The sequence below is a fragment of the Berghia stephanieae genome, chromosome 10 (genome assembly GCF_034508935.2).
Source record: "Berghia stephanieae isolate SIO BIC M18660-M18661 chromosome 10, UCSD_Bste_1.3, whole genome shotgun sequence".
NCBI lineage: Eukaryota > Metazoa > Mollusca > Gastropoda > Nudibranchia > Aeolidiidae > Berghia > Berghia stephanieae.
The window spans coordinates 19643020-19660519 of record NC_088369.1 but is presented as its reverse complement, the minus strand read 5'-3'; the positions used below and the strand labels follow the sequence as shown (position 1 = coordinate 19660519).

The 17500-nt window shown below is 37.3% G+C and overlaps 1 protein-coding gene across 1 annotated transcript in view; it reads right to left on the bottom strand.

The window, feature by feature from the left end:
- LOC144980771 (Na(+)/H(+) exchanger beta-like) overlaps window positions 1–17500 on the bottom strand; it is a 51110-nt gene that overhangs the window by 15974 nt on the left and 17636 nt on the right. The window contains exons 12-19 of the mRNA XM_078928551.1: window positions 11342–11423; window positions 9615–9710; window positions 8833–8954; window positions 7822–7904; window positions 6232–6360; window positions 5342–5431; window positions 2779–2844; window positions 1–71 (exon numbers count right to left, since the gene is read on the bottom strand). The exon at window positions 1–71 is cut by the window's left edge and continues 36 nt beyond it. Coding sequence (XP_078784677.1) covers window positions 1–71; window positions 2779–2844; window positions 5342–5431; window positions 6232–6360; window positions 7822–7904; window positions 8833–8954; window positions 9615–9710; window positions 11342–11423 — 739 coding nt within the window. The remainder of the gene's footprint in view (window positions 72–2778; window positions 2845–5341; window positions 5432–6231; window positions 6361–7821; window positions 7905–8832; window positions 8955–9614; window positions 9711–11341; window positions 11424–17500) is intronic.

Below are 17500 nucleotides of genomic sequence, written 5' to 3'. Positions count from 1 at the left end.
GTATCAGTGGGATCTGGATCCACCAGTAGAAGGGGCTGGATGTATCGGGCGTCTAAGTATTGCATCTTTTCCTTTGGGAGAAATGAAAAAAGAGTGTGGTAAAAATCAATCTCTTCATCCTCCTCTGATTCTCTCCTCCGTCCTCCTCCTTTTTCTTCTTCTTTTCCATATCCTCCTCCAACTTCTTCTTCTTCTTCTTCTCCTCCTCCTCCTCCTCCTCCTCCTCCTCCTCCTCCTCCTCCTCCTCCTCCTCCTCCTCTCTCTCTTCTTCTTCTTCTTCTCTTCTTCTTCTTCTTCTTCTTCTTCTTCTTCTTCTTCACATCCTCCTCCTCCTCTTCTTCTTCTTTCTTCTTCTTCTTCTTCTTTCTTCTTCTTCTTCTTCTTCTTCTTTCTTCTTCTTCTTCTTCTTCTTCTTCTTCTTCTTCTTCTTCTTCTTCTTCTTTCTTCTTCTTCTTCTTCTTCTTCTTCTCTTCTTCTTCTTCTTCTTCTTCTTCTTCTTTCTTCTTCTTCTTCTTCTTCTTCTTTCTTCTTCTTCTTCTTCTTCTTCTTCTTCTTCTTCTTCTTCTTCTTCTTCTTCTTCTTCTTCTTCTTCTTCTTCTTCTTCTTCTTCTTCTTCTTCTTCTTCTTCTTCTTCTTCTTTCTTCTTCTTCTTCTTCTTCTTCTTCTTCTTCTTCTTCTTCTTCTTCTTCTTCTTCTTCTTCTTCTTCTTCTTCTTCTTTCTTCTTCTTCTTCTTCTTCTTCTTCTTCTTTTCTTCTTCTTTCTTCTTCTTCTTCTTCTTCTTCTTTTCTTCTTCTTCTTCTTCCTTCTTCTTCTTCTTCTTCTTCTTCTTTCTTCTTCTTCTTCTTCTTCTTCTTCTTCTTCTTCTTCTTCTTCTTCTTCTTCTTCTTCTTTCTTCTTCTTTCTTCTTCTTCTTCTTCTTCTTCTCTTCTTCTTCTTTTCTTCTTCTTCTTCTTCTTCTTCTTCTTCTTTCTTCTTCTTCTCTTCTTCTTCTTCTTCTTTCTTCTTCTTCTTCTTCTTCTTCTTCTTCTTCTTCTTCTTCTTCTTTTCTTCTTCTTCTTCTTCTTCTTCTTCTTCTTCTTCTTCTTCTTCTTCTTTCTTCTTCTTCTTCTTCTTCTTCTTCTTCTTCTTCTTCTTCTTCTTTTCTTCTCTTCTTCTTCTTCTCTTCTTCTTTTCTTCTTCTTCTTCTTCTTCTTCTTCTCTTCTTCTTCTTCTTCTTCTCTTCTTCTTCTTCTCTTCTCTTTTTTCTTCTTCTTCTTCTTCTTCTTCTTCTTCTTCTTCTTCTTCTTCTTTTCTTCTTCTTCTCTTCTTCTTCTTCTTCTTCTTCTTCTTCTTCTTCTCTTCTTCTTCTTCTTCTTCTTCTTCTTCTTCTTTCTTCTTCTTCTTCTTCTTCTTCTTCTTCTTCTTCTTCTTCTTCTTCTTCTTCTTCTTCTTCTTCTTCTTCGAATAGACACAAACAAACCTTTGGAATTACATGACAACAGGTTATGACATTTCAGTTGTGGTGATGAGGACAAACAAAAGTTGCTTTGTAGAAGTTTTGTTGTCAAGAATTGTAATAAACAAAAATGAATATAACAGCTTCAAAAAAAGAACAAAATACCAAACACGTTTCAGGATCAAAACCCTTCTTCAGCCGACAAAAAACAATAAAGACATAAATACATTAATAAATGCCAGATAGACAAAACAGATATTTTGTTAGACCTACAAAATATCTCTGTCGTCTATTTGGAAGTTAGTAATGTACTTATGTCTTTATTGTTTTTTTGTTGTTGGCTGAAGAAGGGTTTTGAGCCTGAAACGTGTTGGGTATTTTTTTTCTTTTTTTGAAGCTGTTCTATTCATTTTTGTTTATTACTTTTCACAATTCAAAGATTCTAGCAGCCTGGTATCACTTTGTCAAGAAATGTGCGTGCCTGCCACTATATAAATAAGTAAATCTTTTAACCTACGACCCTTTGGAGTGGTGGATGGCATCAACTGCATATCGTCCCTCCCACAGCTAGGCGGATTCGTCGTATCAGCAAGGTCGTGGGTTCAATCGTAGCCATCGTTATGTTTTATAGCCTGACACTGAAATCCAAAAGGACTGGCAGTTTGACGTCATTATTTGGTTTTTGGACCGTCTAGTGAGTTGTCGTTAGTATAGCTCATGGAAACAAGTTATTTCATTGGTTGAACTAGTGAATACAACTCACGACTTGTATTCTTTTGTGGCAAAAAACTGGCATTTTGACGTCATTTTTTGGTCAGTATCAGGCCATAACTTTACGAAGGCCACGGTTCAATCCCCCAGTGCTGTGAAATTTTTATTCTCTATTTATTGTCTTCATTTCCTGTCATCACCCTTTGGTGGATAGGGACACCAGTAATTGTGTCCATATCTAGCGTACCTAGCCACCTCTGTGCACAATCAATTTCAATACGATTCAATAGTCTGATGTCACGCCGCCCGGCAACGGCAGCCATCTTGGTTCTAAACAAAGAAAATCATTACTTTTTATTTTTCATGCTGGCTAGAAGTTTTCATATGCCTTGTTATCAGAATGTGTAAAAGTCAAAACAGGATGAAATTTATGTGTTTTTTTCCTCTGGATACGCTTTTATGCTCGCCGGAGAAATATTTAATACGGGCATCCGCCATTGTTCCGATAGTTTAGAGCCAGTGTTACTAAGTTACCATGCGTCATTAGGAAGGAAGTGACGTTACGACTGTTGAAGAGTATTGTGCAAGTGAAGAAAAATTAATTTCATCTATAATTCCATCCACTGCTTACCCTGAGGTGATTCTTGCCGTGGTCACCGATTATATCCTCTATACCAGCCATCAAATGGTCCGTCACCTACAAACAAACAAACAACAACAACAACAAAACGAGCTTTTATATAGCACAATATTCATTAAACAAAGCCGAAAGGACTCTGCTGACCCGATGGGAACCCTCAGGGCACAAGATCAAGGGGAAGGCCACGAGGAACATGGAGAAGAATTAAAGAAGCTGATATACAGAGAAGTGGTAAGACCTGGAATGAGATTAAAAAGTTAGCTCAGGATAGAGAAGGACGGAAACTGTTTGTCTGTGGCCTATACCCTGACCCAGGGTGAAAAAGGCAATGATGATGATGATGATGATGCTCAAAGCGATTTACAAAGGGTGCCTGACCAACAACAACACGTTACAAGTAGAACGAATCATGACACCTATTAGGCGATATTCCAATTTTTTTCCGCCAAAGATAACACTGTTAACAGCCAGATACTCATTTTATACCTGAGTATGGTGAGAGAATGTGAGTAAAGAGCCTTTTCCAAGGACTCAACTATGCGCCAAGCAAGGTTTGAACCCAGGACCTTCCGATCCGAAAGTGAGTGTCATACCACTAGACCACATAGCCACCATAGCCACCTACATGTGGAATGAAGTGGTGTGTGTCATTTAAAATCGGTAGTAAGTGTATGTTTGTGTGTGTGTGTGTGTGAGAGAGAGAGAGAGAGAGAGAGAGAGAGAGAGAGAGAGAGAGAGAAGGAGTTACAAAGAGAGAGAGAGAGAGAGAGAGAGAGAGAGAGAGAGAGAGAGAGAGAGAGAGAGAGAGAGAGAGAGAGAGAGAGATAGAGAGATAGCGAGAGAGAGGAGAAAGATTATTTGTTTTCGTTTGTTTTTAGGGGCACCAGTAAATTATAGTAAGATGCTAGAAAAGTGAAAAAAATTAGATTTAGTTATCAAGCAGGAAAGAAAAAGTAGGACAGAAGGAACTCGTTCAACTGAGATTAGAAATGGATCCATTAAATTAAATTGAGCTTTTATATAGCGCAATATCCACTAAATGTGCTCAAAGCGCTTTACAGGGGTCCCAGGCCAACAGCAACATTTAACATTTAGGATTGACATGACGCCTGTTACAATTTTGTTTCGGACAGAGACAACGCTGTTAACGGTCAGGTACTCATTTTACACCTGAATACGGTGAGAGAATTTGAGTAAAGAGCCTTCTCCAAGGACTCAACTATGCGCCGAGTGAGGCTCCAACCCAGGACCTTCCGATCCGAAGGCGAGTGTCATACCACTAGACCACATAGCCATACATGAGTGATATATCATTGTAGTTAGTCTGAAACGACTTTAAAAGTCCCGCACTGAAACTGCTCCAGGTCCTCCATGAAAAGGTTTTTTTTTTTTCGTTATTTTTTTTTTGTTGTTAAGGGTTTTACGGCGCTTGCAACACATTAAGGTCATATCAGTGCCAGTAAAAAGGAAGGAAATGGGACAGTAAAAACTTTTAGAATTACAATTGAAGCACCAAAGAAAAGATAAGACAACGGGAAATTGGTTCAAAAAAGAAACAGATGTAGATTCCAAAGAGCACACTATCAAAGTACTTAGTTTGAGATCACCTAAAAGTCTTATCCAGACACAAACACATGTCCCCACTAAGAGGAATACACTCAAATGTTAACAAATCATGTATAATATATAAATAAAACATAATACAGTGCATATCAGAGAGATGATTTACAAAACAAAAGAATATTATCTCCCAAAACTAACTCTGCATTTGACTGTTTCCCTCCCAGCCAGGGTATCCGGCCAGGGCCAGGACAAAACCAAGTAATCCCAATCCAAGACAAAGATAGAATGCATAGTTTGGAAAACAAATACAGGGGAATAGAAGACATAGTAAATGCCTTCCTCCCTCCCCCTAATTCCACTAAAAGGGAAAAACTCATATGGTCACAAAATACACATTATAAATAAAAAATAACAGTGACATTAAAACATATCATCTCTCACAAAAATTTAAAAAATCCATCCGACTGTTTCCCTCTCGGAGAGGCTCCAGGCAAGGCCCAGGCGTAACCAAATGGTCCTTTCCAGAACATGTCATTAAGCCACATGGTAAAGACGAACAATTTAGGGGGGGGGATAGAAGAGAGAAAACAAGGTATTGCACGATTGAAGAATCCTTTGGCCTTAGGGGTGGCCAACATTCCCCCTCCCCTCCCTTTCCCCCCTCCCTTCCCTCTCCCCACCCCCACCCACTATGATGAGAAGTATGAGCTGTCCATTATTCAAATTGGTTGATGACTATTAATACATTACGTTTGGCCAAAAAGCTGACAACATTTCGCCGGCAGGATATAACGTACCAACACACAAAACTATTTGTAACCTCGAGCATTTATAGTTCATAGATTGATAGAATTTAGTGAGAACTCCTCATAAAAAAGGCTGGCTAAAAACAATACCAAAGACCTGAGTGATGTCAACTTCATTCTATCTATAGACATCTATCAGTCTATCAATAATTCCATTCCATTTTGCACTTCTAAGCACAACTCACGTGTTCCTGAAGCTCCTTGTACATGGACATCTCTTTCTCTGGAGCCAGTTTGATTTGAAATAAATAAACCAAAGGCTTGATGGTGATGCCCTGAAACAGTCAATAAACAATCTCTTTGGTTCTTTATTATAATAAATATAAAAACATGGCGCATAGATTAATACATATCGTTTGAGTTAAAATAAAGGCATTTGTTGGGGAGAGTGAGTTTTGTTTCTTTAACTTACTACTCACTTACTTTGGCCTTTTGCCCCTGCAGGAGCATAGGCCATCAACAAAGGTCCTCCACTTTTTACTGTACTGTGCCATCACTTCCAGGCCTCTCTCCATGTCTGTTCAGAACGCAGGGTGTCTGCTTTAACATCTCTTCTCCAGGTGTTCTTTGCTGAGCCCTTCTTTTGTTTGCCCTGTGGATTCCAGGTCTTTAACTTTTTCAGCGCCATTGGCCGCACTGTGCGGCCAAAGCACAATCAGTTCTACTAGCCAATGGCCGCACAGTGTGGCCGGTCTTGAAAGGCAAAAACAATAATGTAATCCAATCCAACTTTCTACAAAATTACTATAAATTGAACCAATGGTATCATTTCTGTCATCAGAACATTCAATTAGCCCTAGTGGGGTATTTTAATTGAGATTTTGTGCCAAATTCGATTGTCACTTTGTCTTAGCTTGTCATTCTGATGCTGCCTCAATCAGGTGTCAGCCAATTCGTGATGGAAATACGAATATAGCCTCAGCGCTGAAAGAGTTAACTTAAATTCACTTAAATTTCCTAATTCTCAGAATTTGCGCCTTTCACACAATTTTCTTTGTTAATTTTTTATTTCAATATAATACAGAATTGATGTGGTGGCTTTTGTTTGTCCTTAAAATCCATCAAATCTACTTACTTGTATGAAGACGGTGAAGATGATGACGGCAAGCGTGGTGGTCACAAACATCTTTTTGGCTGGGAATTCGTCTGGGTTGAGTAAAGCCACGAGAGAGAAACACACGGCACCTCTCAGTCCCCCGTAGGCCTGGAATCGGTGATGGGGCAGATATGCCGGGAGGGAAGGGGGGGGGGGGGGGGAATGAAAAGTTAGTCAGGGGGTTATTTAAAAAAAAAATTTCATAGTGATTAAGCTGCAATAATTATTATGAGCAATCCACGAAGAGGCCGAGTGGTTAAGGCATTGTACTGTGATCTGGAAGGTCCTGGGTTCGGGCCCCGTTTCAAGCACTTTCGTTTTTTATTTCTTGGGCAAGATTAATAATCCCCCAATTTGCTCACTGTGACAACATGGGTGATTCGTGTTGACATCAGACATCCTGTTTGATGGATTTTCTATATTCCTTCATGGAATTCCCAGGTGACAGGATTTTATGGTGCCGTTGCGAAAGAGCGTAATTTTTTTTTAATCCACGAAACTTAGAGTTGGCTTGTTTTGTTTTAGAAGTTTTATCCCTTATGTCAACACCTCAATGAAACAGTAAGATGACACACAACACTGTCAGAAATACCAGAGTAAAATCTAGTTGGTGGTTGCAACTTTTTTTGGACCCAAAGTCGTCCTTCAGAGCCAATCGGCCCATGGAGCCGGAGTTTAACCCGGTTTCTATAGCGTGAAATGGACAATAGCAATTGCTAGCTATCCTTTGGCCAGGAACCAACATATGATATCAGGTATTGAAAGGAAATGAAAGGAATAAAAAAAAGTATCAGAACACCGCCATAACAATCTATTTTGGACAAAAGAGAAATGAAATATAGACAAAGAAGAAATGATCAAAACATTGCTATGGAAACAGATTAAATAAGAAAGGAAGTTTGGATCACAGCACTAAAAATGAAGTGAAGTTTAATTTTTTTTAAAGTAGTAGTAGTAGTAGTTGTAAGCTTCACAGTCTGAATGACGCTTGCTGAGAATTGTGTGATTCAGTCATGGTCGATGAGTATAGCTGCTCTCTCCATCCATGTTGTTAACTGTTTCCATTGGTCACGGTTTTAAAGAGATAAATCTATATACTTATAACTACGAGCATGGATTTGCAGATCTGATAAGCAGTCGCAATTATGGCCTTTTTGAACACAGTTGTAATGGACAATATATATTTTGTATTGGTTTGAGAGTATTTCTATGACAACAACGAGTCTAACAAAACAATTTTTGTATTGGTTTGAGAGTATGTCTATGACAACAACAAGTCTAACAAAACAATTTGTGTATTGGTTTGAGAGTATTTCTATGACAACAACGAGTCCAACAAAACAATTTGTGTATTGGTTTGAGAGTATTTCTATGTCAACAACGAGTCTAACAAAACAATTTGTGTATTGGTTTGAGAGTATTTCTATGACAACAACGAGTCTAACAAAACAATTTGTGTATTGGTTTGAGAGTATTTCTATGACAACAACGAGTCCAACAAAACAATTTGTGTCATCAAACCAGCAATGAAGTACACGTGTGTGTAAATACCAAATCGACAACACTTACTATCATGAACTGTTCGTCCCAGGAGATCTTTCTGACTCTGTAAGCGTCCAGCGTGTTGATGAGGAAGGTCAGCCCAAAGGTGACTGGTGGTTACAAAGGGAAAAGAGGAAGATGTTGATGATGATGATGACGATGACGATGATGATGATGATGATGATGATGATGATGATGATGATGATGATGATGATGATGATAGTAATAATAATGATAATAATAATAATAATAATAATAACAATAATAATAATAATAATAATAATAATAATAATAATAATAATAATAATAATAATAATAATAATAATAATAATAATAATAATAATAATAATAATAATAAAAATAATAAGAATTTCTATAGAGCCCCTTTCTACCAAAAGTGCTTGGAAGCGCTTATACAAAATTTTTAAGTAACCTGCACATGTGATTATATATAACATCAATCAATAAAATCACTCACAGAAAAACTGAAAGGAAGATGAATGCAAAGACCTGCACAGAACACAATTTGTGTCTGACATGCATCACACCATTTGTGTGAAAGCTAGGTTTTTTTAACACGTCGGCAAGAAAAACCTTTTAACTATATATCAATAGATTAAAATGATCCACAATTAGTAACAAAGAATTAAACCTGAGACTTCAAAGAATTTGTTAAGAATCTCATTTACGACCTCTTGAAAAGCTGGGGGGTCATTTTAGCACATACAAACCTAAACCACTTATCAAACTTTTGTCTGTAAAATTCCATTTCGATAATCGGTTGATCAAAACCTTTGAAGTTTCGATTTTCACGATCGGCTGATCAAAACTCTGAAGTCTACATACAACCTTTGTGCACCATCATTTATTTAATTTTGAGTGTATCAGATCTCTGATGAATAAAAGAAGGTGTGCAAAGCTTGTATGTAGACTTCAGAGGTTTGATCTGCCGACCATCGATTCCAGCATCTAAGATATCTCAAAATAATACCGTTTGGAGGCAGTGAGTCACATATTCAAGACAGTTTTGACACTTACTCATAAACCTGTAGACATTACACAGTAAAATTGTCCAGAGAGCAAATCCAGTGTGCCACACGTGGTGATCATTGACCATGGACAGACCAAGGAACATGAAGATGATGGTCTCACAGGCAGTGCTGGAGAAAAATGGAACAAATATATATATATTAAACCAGTCACTCAAAATGGAGGGAGAAAAAAGATAAACTGTGTATCATGATTTAAAGCAATTGCCCTGAAGTAGAGTGTTCTATAAACTGACCTATTTGGACTTCTCTACACTTCATAGATTTACATTTATATTTCAAAATGGCAGTATGGCACAGTCTTTGCTTCATACTCAAAAGGTATTGAGTTCAAATATCCTTTGTGTTGCGTGGCCTTGAGCAAGTCACCTTGCCCTAGTTCACAAAACTGCAACTGATGCCTGAATTATTCCAGTCTTCCATTGGAATAGTAGTCCTTCAGAGCCACTAGGCCCATGGAACTGGAGTTTATCCCGGTTTCTTTAGCATGAAACGGACAATAGAAAATGCTCGCTACCTTTTGGATAGGACGCTAGTCTATCGCAAAGTACTTTCCACTAGATCTAACAGACCCATTCACTGCTGGGTAGACAGGGGGATCAGAAAATAATCTCGACTGCACCGGATCGATCTTAGTCCCTTTGCATGTGAAGCAAGTGCTCTACCAACTGAGCTATTGGGACCCCCGTGTAATAGACCCTAAACAAATTTTTTCCCCTGAGAATGAATAAAAGAAATATAATTGATTTTTTTTCTAAATATCCAATTTACCCTATGACTTTGGTGAAGTAGTTGATGGTAGTTTTGGACTTGTCGCTGATGTTGTTGAAGGCGTAATGCTTTTGGGTTATCCCACATCCTACAAGGCTGAAAAGAAAAAAAATATAAATAGAAGTTTTGTCATCACATATTTAAGAAAGTAAAATTAAAATGGTTCTTAAAACTTTATTTGTAGCTATAAGGTAAAGCTGTCAATAGTTTTGAACAAAAATGAAAATATCAGATTCCAAAACAACACAATGAAAAACCATGAAAGAAAAAAAATGCCATTTTCTAGAATCACTGCGCACTAACATTCAGTCTTCCCTAGTACTATTCGCGCATGGATCAGCATCCCTGAAAATGTGAGAGCAACCAACCAATAAGCCGACAATATTCTATAATTATCTCAACCAGTTTAAAATCAATAGATAGATGTTACGTCAATGCCATCCCACCACAGCTAGTTGCATCAATCGTCATCACATGAAGCTGCAACTATTTTGGATTGAATTGGATTGGATTGGATTGGGTTGGATTGGATTAGATTGGGTTGGATTGGGTTGGATTGGATTGGATTGGATTGGATTGGGTTGGATTGGATTAGATTAGATTAGATTGGATTATTGGATTGGGTTGGATTGGATTAGATTGGATTGGATTGGGTTGGATTGGATTAGATTGGATTAGATTGGATTGGAATGGATTGGATTGGAATGGATTGGATTGGATTGGATTGGATTGGAATGGATTGGATTGGATTAGGTTGGATTGGATTGGATTGTATTGGGTTGGATTGGGTTGGATTGGATTAGATTGGATTGGGTTGGATTGGATTGGATTGGATTGGATTGGATTGGGTTGGATTGAATTGGATTGGATTGGATTGGATTGGATTGGATTAGATTGGATTGGGTTGGGTTGGATTAGATTAGATTGGATTGGATTGAATTGGATTGGATTGGATTGGATTGGATTGGGTTGGATTGGATTGGATTGGATTGGATTGAATTGGATTGGATTGGATTAGATTGGATTGGGTTGGGTTGGATTAGATTAGATTGGATTGGATTGGATTGGATTGGATTGGATTGGGTTGGATTGGATTGGATTGAATTGGATTGGATTGGGTTGGATTGGATTGGAACACTCACAGTAGAACTTGAAGCATTTCCGTTTTATTTCTATTAGTAGCTGAAAAGTGTTTTGAGCCCAAAATGTTCCGTTTTAAGTATTTGGTTCTTTTTGTAACCTGCTATATTCATTCAGGGTATAGGCCACAGACAAACAGTTTCCATCCTTCTCTGTCCTGAGCTATCTTTTTAATCTCATTCCAGGTCTTACCACTTCTCTGTATATCAGCTTCTTTAATTCTTCTCCATGTTCCTCGTGGCCTTCCCCTTGATCTTCTGCCCTGAGGGTTCCAGTCCAATACTTTCTTTGTTATAGTGGAGTCGTTCTTTCTAAGCGTGTGTCCAATCGTCTTCTTCCTATTTCCTCTCCCACAGGTTTCTGCTGTGTTCTTTTCCATACTTCTTCATTTTTTATTCTTTCCATCCATTTTATTCTGAGTAGCTTACGCATGCACCTGTTTACGAAAATCTGCACCCTCCTTATACATGCCTGTGATGCGTTCCAAGTTTCACATCCATACAGTACTTTCAACTCAAATGTGAAGTCTGTCCTACTGTATGGATGTGAAACTTTCAGCATTACAGACTTGTATTCACTCCACTCACCTGATGATTCCAGAAAACTCAAACAGCTCCGAACACAGAAATCCCAGGTAGGCCACAGTGTACATGATCAACGGTTGGGCCACTTGTGGGAAAAAGGAAATCAATAGTCTAACTCTCTCCTTACCAGCCATTTTCAGGATTTTTCCCAAAACATCACACCCAATTAACATAAAAATATATTTTTTATCTCTCAAACACAATAGCAGTAAAGTTCTTGCGATACATAATTTCTTTAGCAAAACATGCTCTACAACACACTGTTCATTTTCTTTAAATGTTATGATGTACAAAAGAAATTTGAATAAGAAAAATGTTGGTTGTATCGTAACAAATGTGACGATTTTCCTGTAGTTGGTACGGAGAGAGTTAAGTCAAACTCAATTTCAATCCAAATAACTAGTAGATTTTTGACCAATCAAAGCGTAGGATATGTGACACACCCTCAAGACAGCTTGGACAATTATAGCTGATTGTTTACAAACAATAGAATGAAGGAAGTTAACACTCTGCTCTTTGTTATTATTTTTCGACAGATACTTTTGTCATAAGATCTCACTGAATTTGCTGAATCAGACTACAAATGTTAAAGGTTATACACGTGTTAAAAAAAAAAATAAATACAAATAAAATTCCCTCTATTCATCCCCAAGGAGAAATTTGTCTTTAAGGTCTCTTCCAAGGGATGACTGGAATAACTCGAGCATCAGCCGCAGTGCAGCACAGAAAAGTGAGCTAGAGCAAGGTGACTTGCTCAAGGTCACAAAGCAAGGCAGGAAATCGAACTCTGTACTTTTTGGTTATGAAGCAAAGAACGTACTGCTGAGCCCTGTGTTGGATTTATCAGGCGTGTAGGACAAGTGATTATTTCACTTAAATGCACACAATTGATTTTTTTTTTTTTGTTTGTTTGTTGCTTTAGGTCTCTTCCAACACAATTGAGGTTATATGAGAGACCGCTGAAACAAAAAAACAAGCAATCTAACAAAAATAGTACAAATGTAAATCAAAATCATAACCTAAAGATATCATAAGCTAAATTATAAATAACCAAGAACAAACAGGCAGAAGATTTACAAAAAAAAAAATATCCCCTGTCAAAAATACAATCACAAACCAAAGAAGCAGGATAGGCTAGTAAAGAGAAGAAGAAACGACATCACTATCGGATCGTACACCCATGCGAACATCATAGGTATACGATTCAAGGGTGATGCTCCCATCCAACCACCCGCACACAATTGATTGTTATAGCATGTAGTTTAATACGAGGCAGCGTGGCTCAGCGGTACGGTCTTTGCTTCGTATCTGAAAGGTAACGAGTTCGATCAACTGCCGCTGCACTGTGTGGCCTTGAACAAGTCACCTCGCCCTAGCTCAATTTGCAGCGCTGTACTACAACTGACGCCTGGGTTATTCCAGTCTTCCCTTGGATATAGACCCTAGAGACAAATTTTCCCTATGGGATGAATAAAGGTAATTTTATTTATTTATTTATTTTTAGTTTGCTTAGGTTAGCATTAACTGTCATTGTTTACAAGAGAACGACTGTCCAAGGGGTGTGGTAATGTTCCAATTCCCTAGGAGTCTATTGATTTTAACTAATACCAATTGGAAGCGAGGAAAGACAATATAATCAGAATAATACATATTTTTTTAATGAGTATTTATACAGCTCATTTCCACAGATTAACCATATTCAATGCACTTCACAATGTTTCATTTATTCTCCCAGCAGGCCATATGGAAGCATATTTCTATATATTTCATACAGTACCATCCGCCTGTTTGGTGTATTTTTTGTACTAACACTCTTACAACATCTGTCACTGCCTATAACCAGGTGCTCATTCCCACCTGAGTCAAATGGGGTAATGTGTTCCTAACCCAAGGACACAATGTCAGGTACAGAATTTTCCACGATCACTGTCATCCATCCGGCCACTGACTATACTTAACACCGCTTGACTTTTTGTGACAAGGCGAGACATCGTACTGCTGAACCACATAAGCTGAAAACTGAAAAAGCAGCTATGTGGTCTAGTGGTATGACACTCGCTTTCGGATTGGAAGGTCCTGGGTTCGAGCCTCGCGCTCAGCGCATAGTTGAGTCCTTGGAAAAGGCTCTTTACTAACAGTCTCTCACCATACTCAGGTGTAAAATGAGTATCTGGCTGTTAACAGCGTTGTCTTTGTCCGAAAAATTGTAATATCGCCTAACAGGCATCATGTCCCGTCCTACATGATAAATGTTGCTGTTGACCAGGGACCCCTTGTAAAGCGCTTTGAGCACATTTAGTGGATATTGCGCTATATTTAAAGCTCAATTTTTTAAAAAACAACTAATTTCACTCATTCACCTGTAAAAACACTAACATTGCTCTTTCATGAGTGAGTGTTGGTTTGTTTACCTTTGACGTGAGTGGCATATTTTGTGAGAAGGGCCGATACGATGCCAGCCAGAACACCCAGAGCCAATCCACCCAGACAAACTACAATGAATTTGACTACACCAAGGACGATCTGTAATCATAGCAAATATCATAAATTTTTATAGAATAATGATAATAATAACAATATCATAAATAACATTAATAGCGACAAAAACAACAGTAATAATAATAATAATAATAATAATAATAATAATAATAATAATAATATTAATAATACTAATAATAATATTAATAATAATAATAATAATAATAATAATAATAATAATAATAATAATAATAATAATAATAATAATAATAATAATAATAATAATAATAGGCTCGATAATAATAATAATAATAACAACAACAACAATGATGACTATAATAATTATAAGCTAAGTGTAAAAAAATCTATATAAAAATTTTCAAACACATCAAATAAATTATTAGCAAAGTCGAACGTAATAAAACTTAAATGATAATACCTAAAATTGTGCTCTTTAACTCAACAAGAAACAAAATTTAATTTATTATTTATAAAACCGCTCACATGCACTTCTGATATATCATCCATTACATTGTAGGCCTGGAATACTTTATACAGAACAACAGTTACACCGTCTGAAATAAACAAGAAAAAAGTAAAAAAGAAGTACAGAAGAATACGATAAGATATTTTACATAATATGACTACTCTACAATGAGTGGTAAAACATCGGCACTGATGAAACAATGAGGATGGTTACATGTTCATGAAGTATGGGCTGAGGATAAATAAATAACAACTCTGTACAAAGGATGAAATGGCCTTATACATTTTTTTAAAAAGATAGAGAGAGAGAGAGAGAGAGAGAGAGAGAGAGAGAGAGAGAGAGAGAGAGAGAGAGAGAGAGAGAGAGAGAGTGAGAGATAGAGAGAGAGATAGAGAGAGAGAGAGATAAAGAAAGAGAGAGATATATATATATATATATATATATATATATATATAATAGAGAGAGAGAGAGAGAGAGAGAGAGAGAGAGAGAGAGAGAGTGAGAGAGAGAGAGACTGTAAACTCACCATTTAAAAGGGATTCTCCAAATACAAGGAAGTACAGGACTTGGTTCACTCCAATCTCATTAAAAACTGCCAAGACCTGAGGAAAATAAAAAACAGAATTGAGGTCGGAGATAAGAAATTTTAAAATGGTGAAAAAAACAGAAACTGACTTACAATTTGTACTGTCTCTTTCCATTCATTCCGTACAGCTAAATTTTTAAAAACATTTGACACATGCGTGCACAAACACATACGCAAATGAACTCACAGGTAGCCAGTAATGAAGTGAGTAGGAAAGTGCCCGAAGACCATAGAGAATAAAAATTTCGCACTCCATGTAGTGGTGGATAGCTGATACAGTAGAGTCACACTCTCCCTGGCCACACAGAGTTGTCATACCAGTAAGGTCATGGGTTCGATCCCCATCACCCCGTGAAATTTTTATTCACTATTGTCTTCTGGCACTTTCCTACTCACTTAATTTCTTGTTATTATCAACATTAGTGTCTGCTCCTGAATGAATTATTCACAGATAGTCACATTTTAGTGTAACTGGAATCCAGGTTTGAGTTAAGTCCAGCAGAAAGTTCGATTGTAGCATAAATACCATAAAAATGACGACTATCAACTGTAAATAGAAAAATGCCTTCTAGAAACCCCACCATGCAAATGACTTCCAGACAATCCTCCCAGAATCAACACACACCAAAATCAATTTTTCACGAGCACAATCAAAATATGGAACACTCCTCTCTGCAACATAATACAATCAAAATATTTTTCAGCACTCCAGAACAAAATCTACACCATGAATCTTTCAGCTATCAAACAATCATATTATTAATAAGGTGGCTTTAAGCTATTTCACCCTCCTTACACCGTTAAATTTTCCTTCAACAGTTGATGCTGCGACAAAATGGAATAGAATGACAGATAAATACAAACACACACACACACACACACTCACAATAAACCCTTACATCTACACACATACAACACATGACTTACAGCAACCGGATCCACAGCTACAATGAGAGATGCAAACACCATCACCTCCACAAACCCCAGTTCATCAATGGATCCCATGGCACCTACCCGAGTCAATCCAAACAAGCTTAGACCTGTAATCGTTAGGAAACAATAAATATGAAATAATTGTACAAAAATAATTATAACAGCTTTAAACCAGAACAAAATGCTAAATACGCAATGCTTAGGGCTCAAAACCCTTCTTCAGCTGATAACAGAGGCTTCACGTTAAATCAAAATTTTTTTTTTAATTACGTCCTTCCGCCACAGCATCATAAGAAATCATCCGTCGCCAAGGCATTCCACGAAGGACAATAGATAATCCATCAAACTAGCTGTCTGATGTCAACAGGAATCACCCATGTTGTCCAAGTGAGCAAATTAGGGGTTAATAATCTTGCCCAAGGAAAAAGAAAGTGCCTGAAGCAGGGTTTGAACCCGGGACCTTCTGGATCATAGTGCCACTCGGCCATTTTGCCCCCCCCCCCCCCCCCCCCCCCCCCCCCCCCCCAAGAAATCAAGACAGATGAGAGTAAAAGCTCTCCACAGGTCCAGTAATAAATGATGAATAAATATGACTGTATTGTTATCACTATTACCTTATCCAATATCGAAGCTGTGGGATATGAAGTCAGCTTAACTCTCTCCTTACCGCCATTTTCAGGATTTTCCCCAAAACTTAACACCCAACTAACAAAAAATATTAGATTTTTATCACTCAAACACAATAGCAGTAAGTTCTTGCGATACATTATTTCTTTATCAAAACATGCTCTACAACACACTGTTCATTTTCTTTAAATTTTATGATGTACAAAAGAAATTTGAATAAGAAAGATGTTGGTTGTATCGTATCAAATGTGACGATTTTCCTATAGTTGGTATGGAGAGGGTCAATCCGATGTTGGTTGTATATCGTAATGAATGTGACGATTTTCCTATGTGTGGTAAGGAGAGGGTTAAAGTAGAAATTGAATCCCGCATGGAAAGGATTAACTAGAGACAATGTGAATTACAATATATACTCATATTGACATATTATAATATGAACAACAGACCAGTGTCAAATGAGGTGTGTGGCTACAAATTAAGGTCAACGGTAAACTAAAACAATCAAACTTTAAACTGTTCGATATTCTAAGGCCTGTCTGGTCTGCCATAAAATTAGCCTCAAATGACCAAAGTATATCTTTCATTATATACGAAGAAGTAATAGAGGAAGCTGAAACTAAAAGTAAAAGGTTATTAATTCGTACAATAAGAAAAAGACAAATGCAATTTTTAGGGCACCTAAATCGACATAAATGTATTGAATATCTTGCTCTCACAGGAAAGATAGAAGGTAAAAAGAGTAAAGGTAGACCAAGAAAAACATATTTGAATAGTTTGAACAGCTGGGCGACAAAGAAAGAGAAGAGTAATATTAGTTTTCTGAGGTTATCTGATCAGTGAGATGAATGGCGTACCATGATCACCGATGTCTGGCACAGACTTGGTACTTGAAAAAGAATATACGAGGAATACAACATGATACATAGGATTATGGCTGGATAGATCAGGGGCTAGTGCACACTAACTGCACACTAACCTCTCTCTGCAAAACAGTGAGTGCCGCAGCAATTGATAAAAAATACAAAATAAAATCCCCTTTATTCATTGAAAG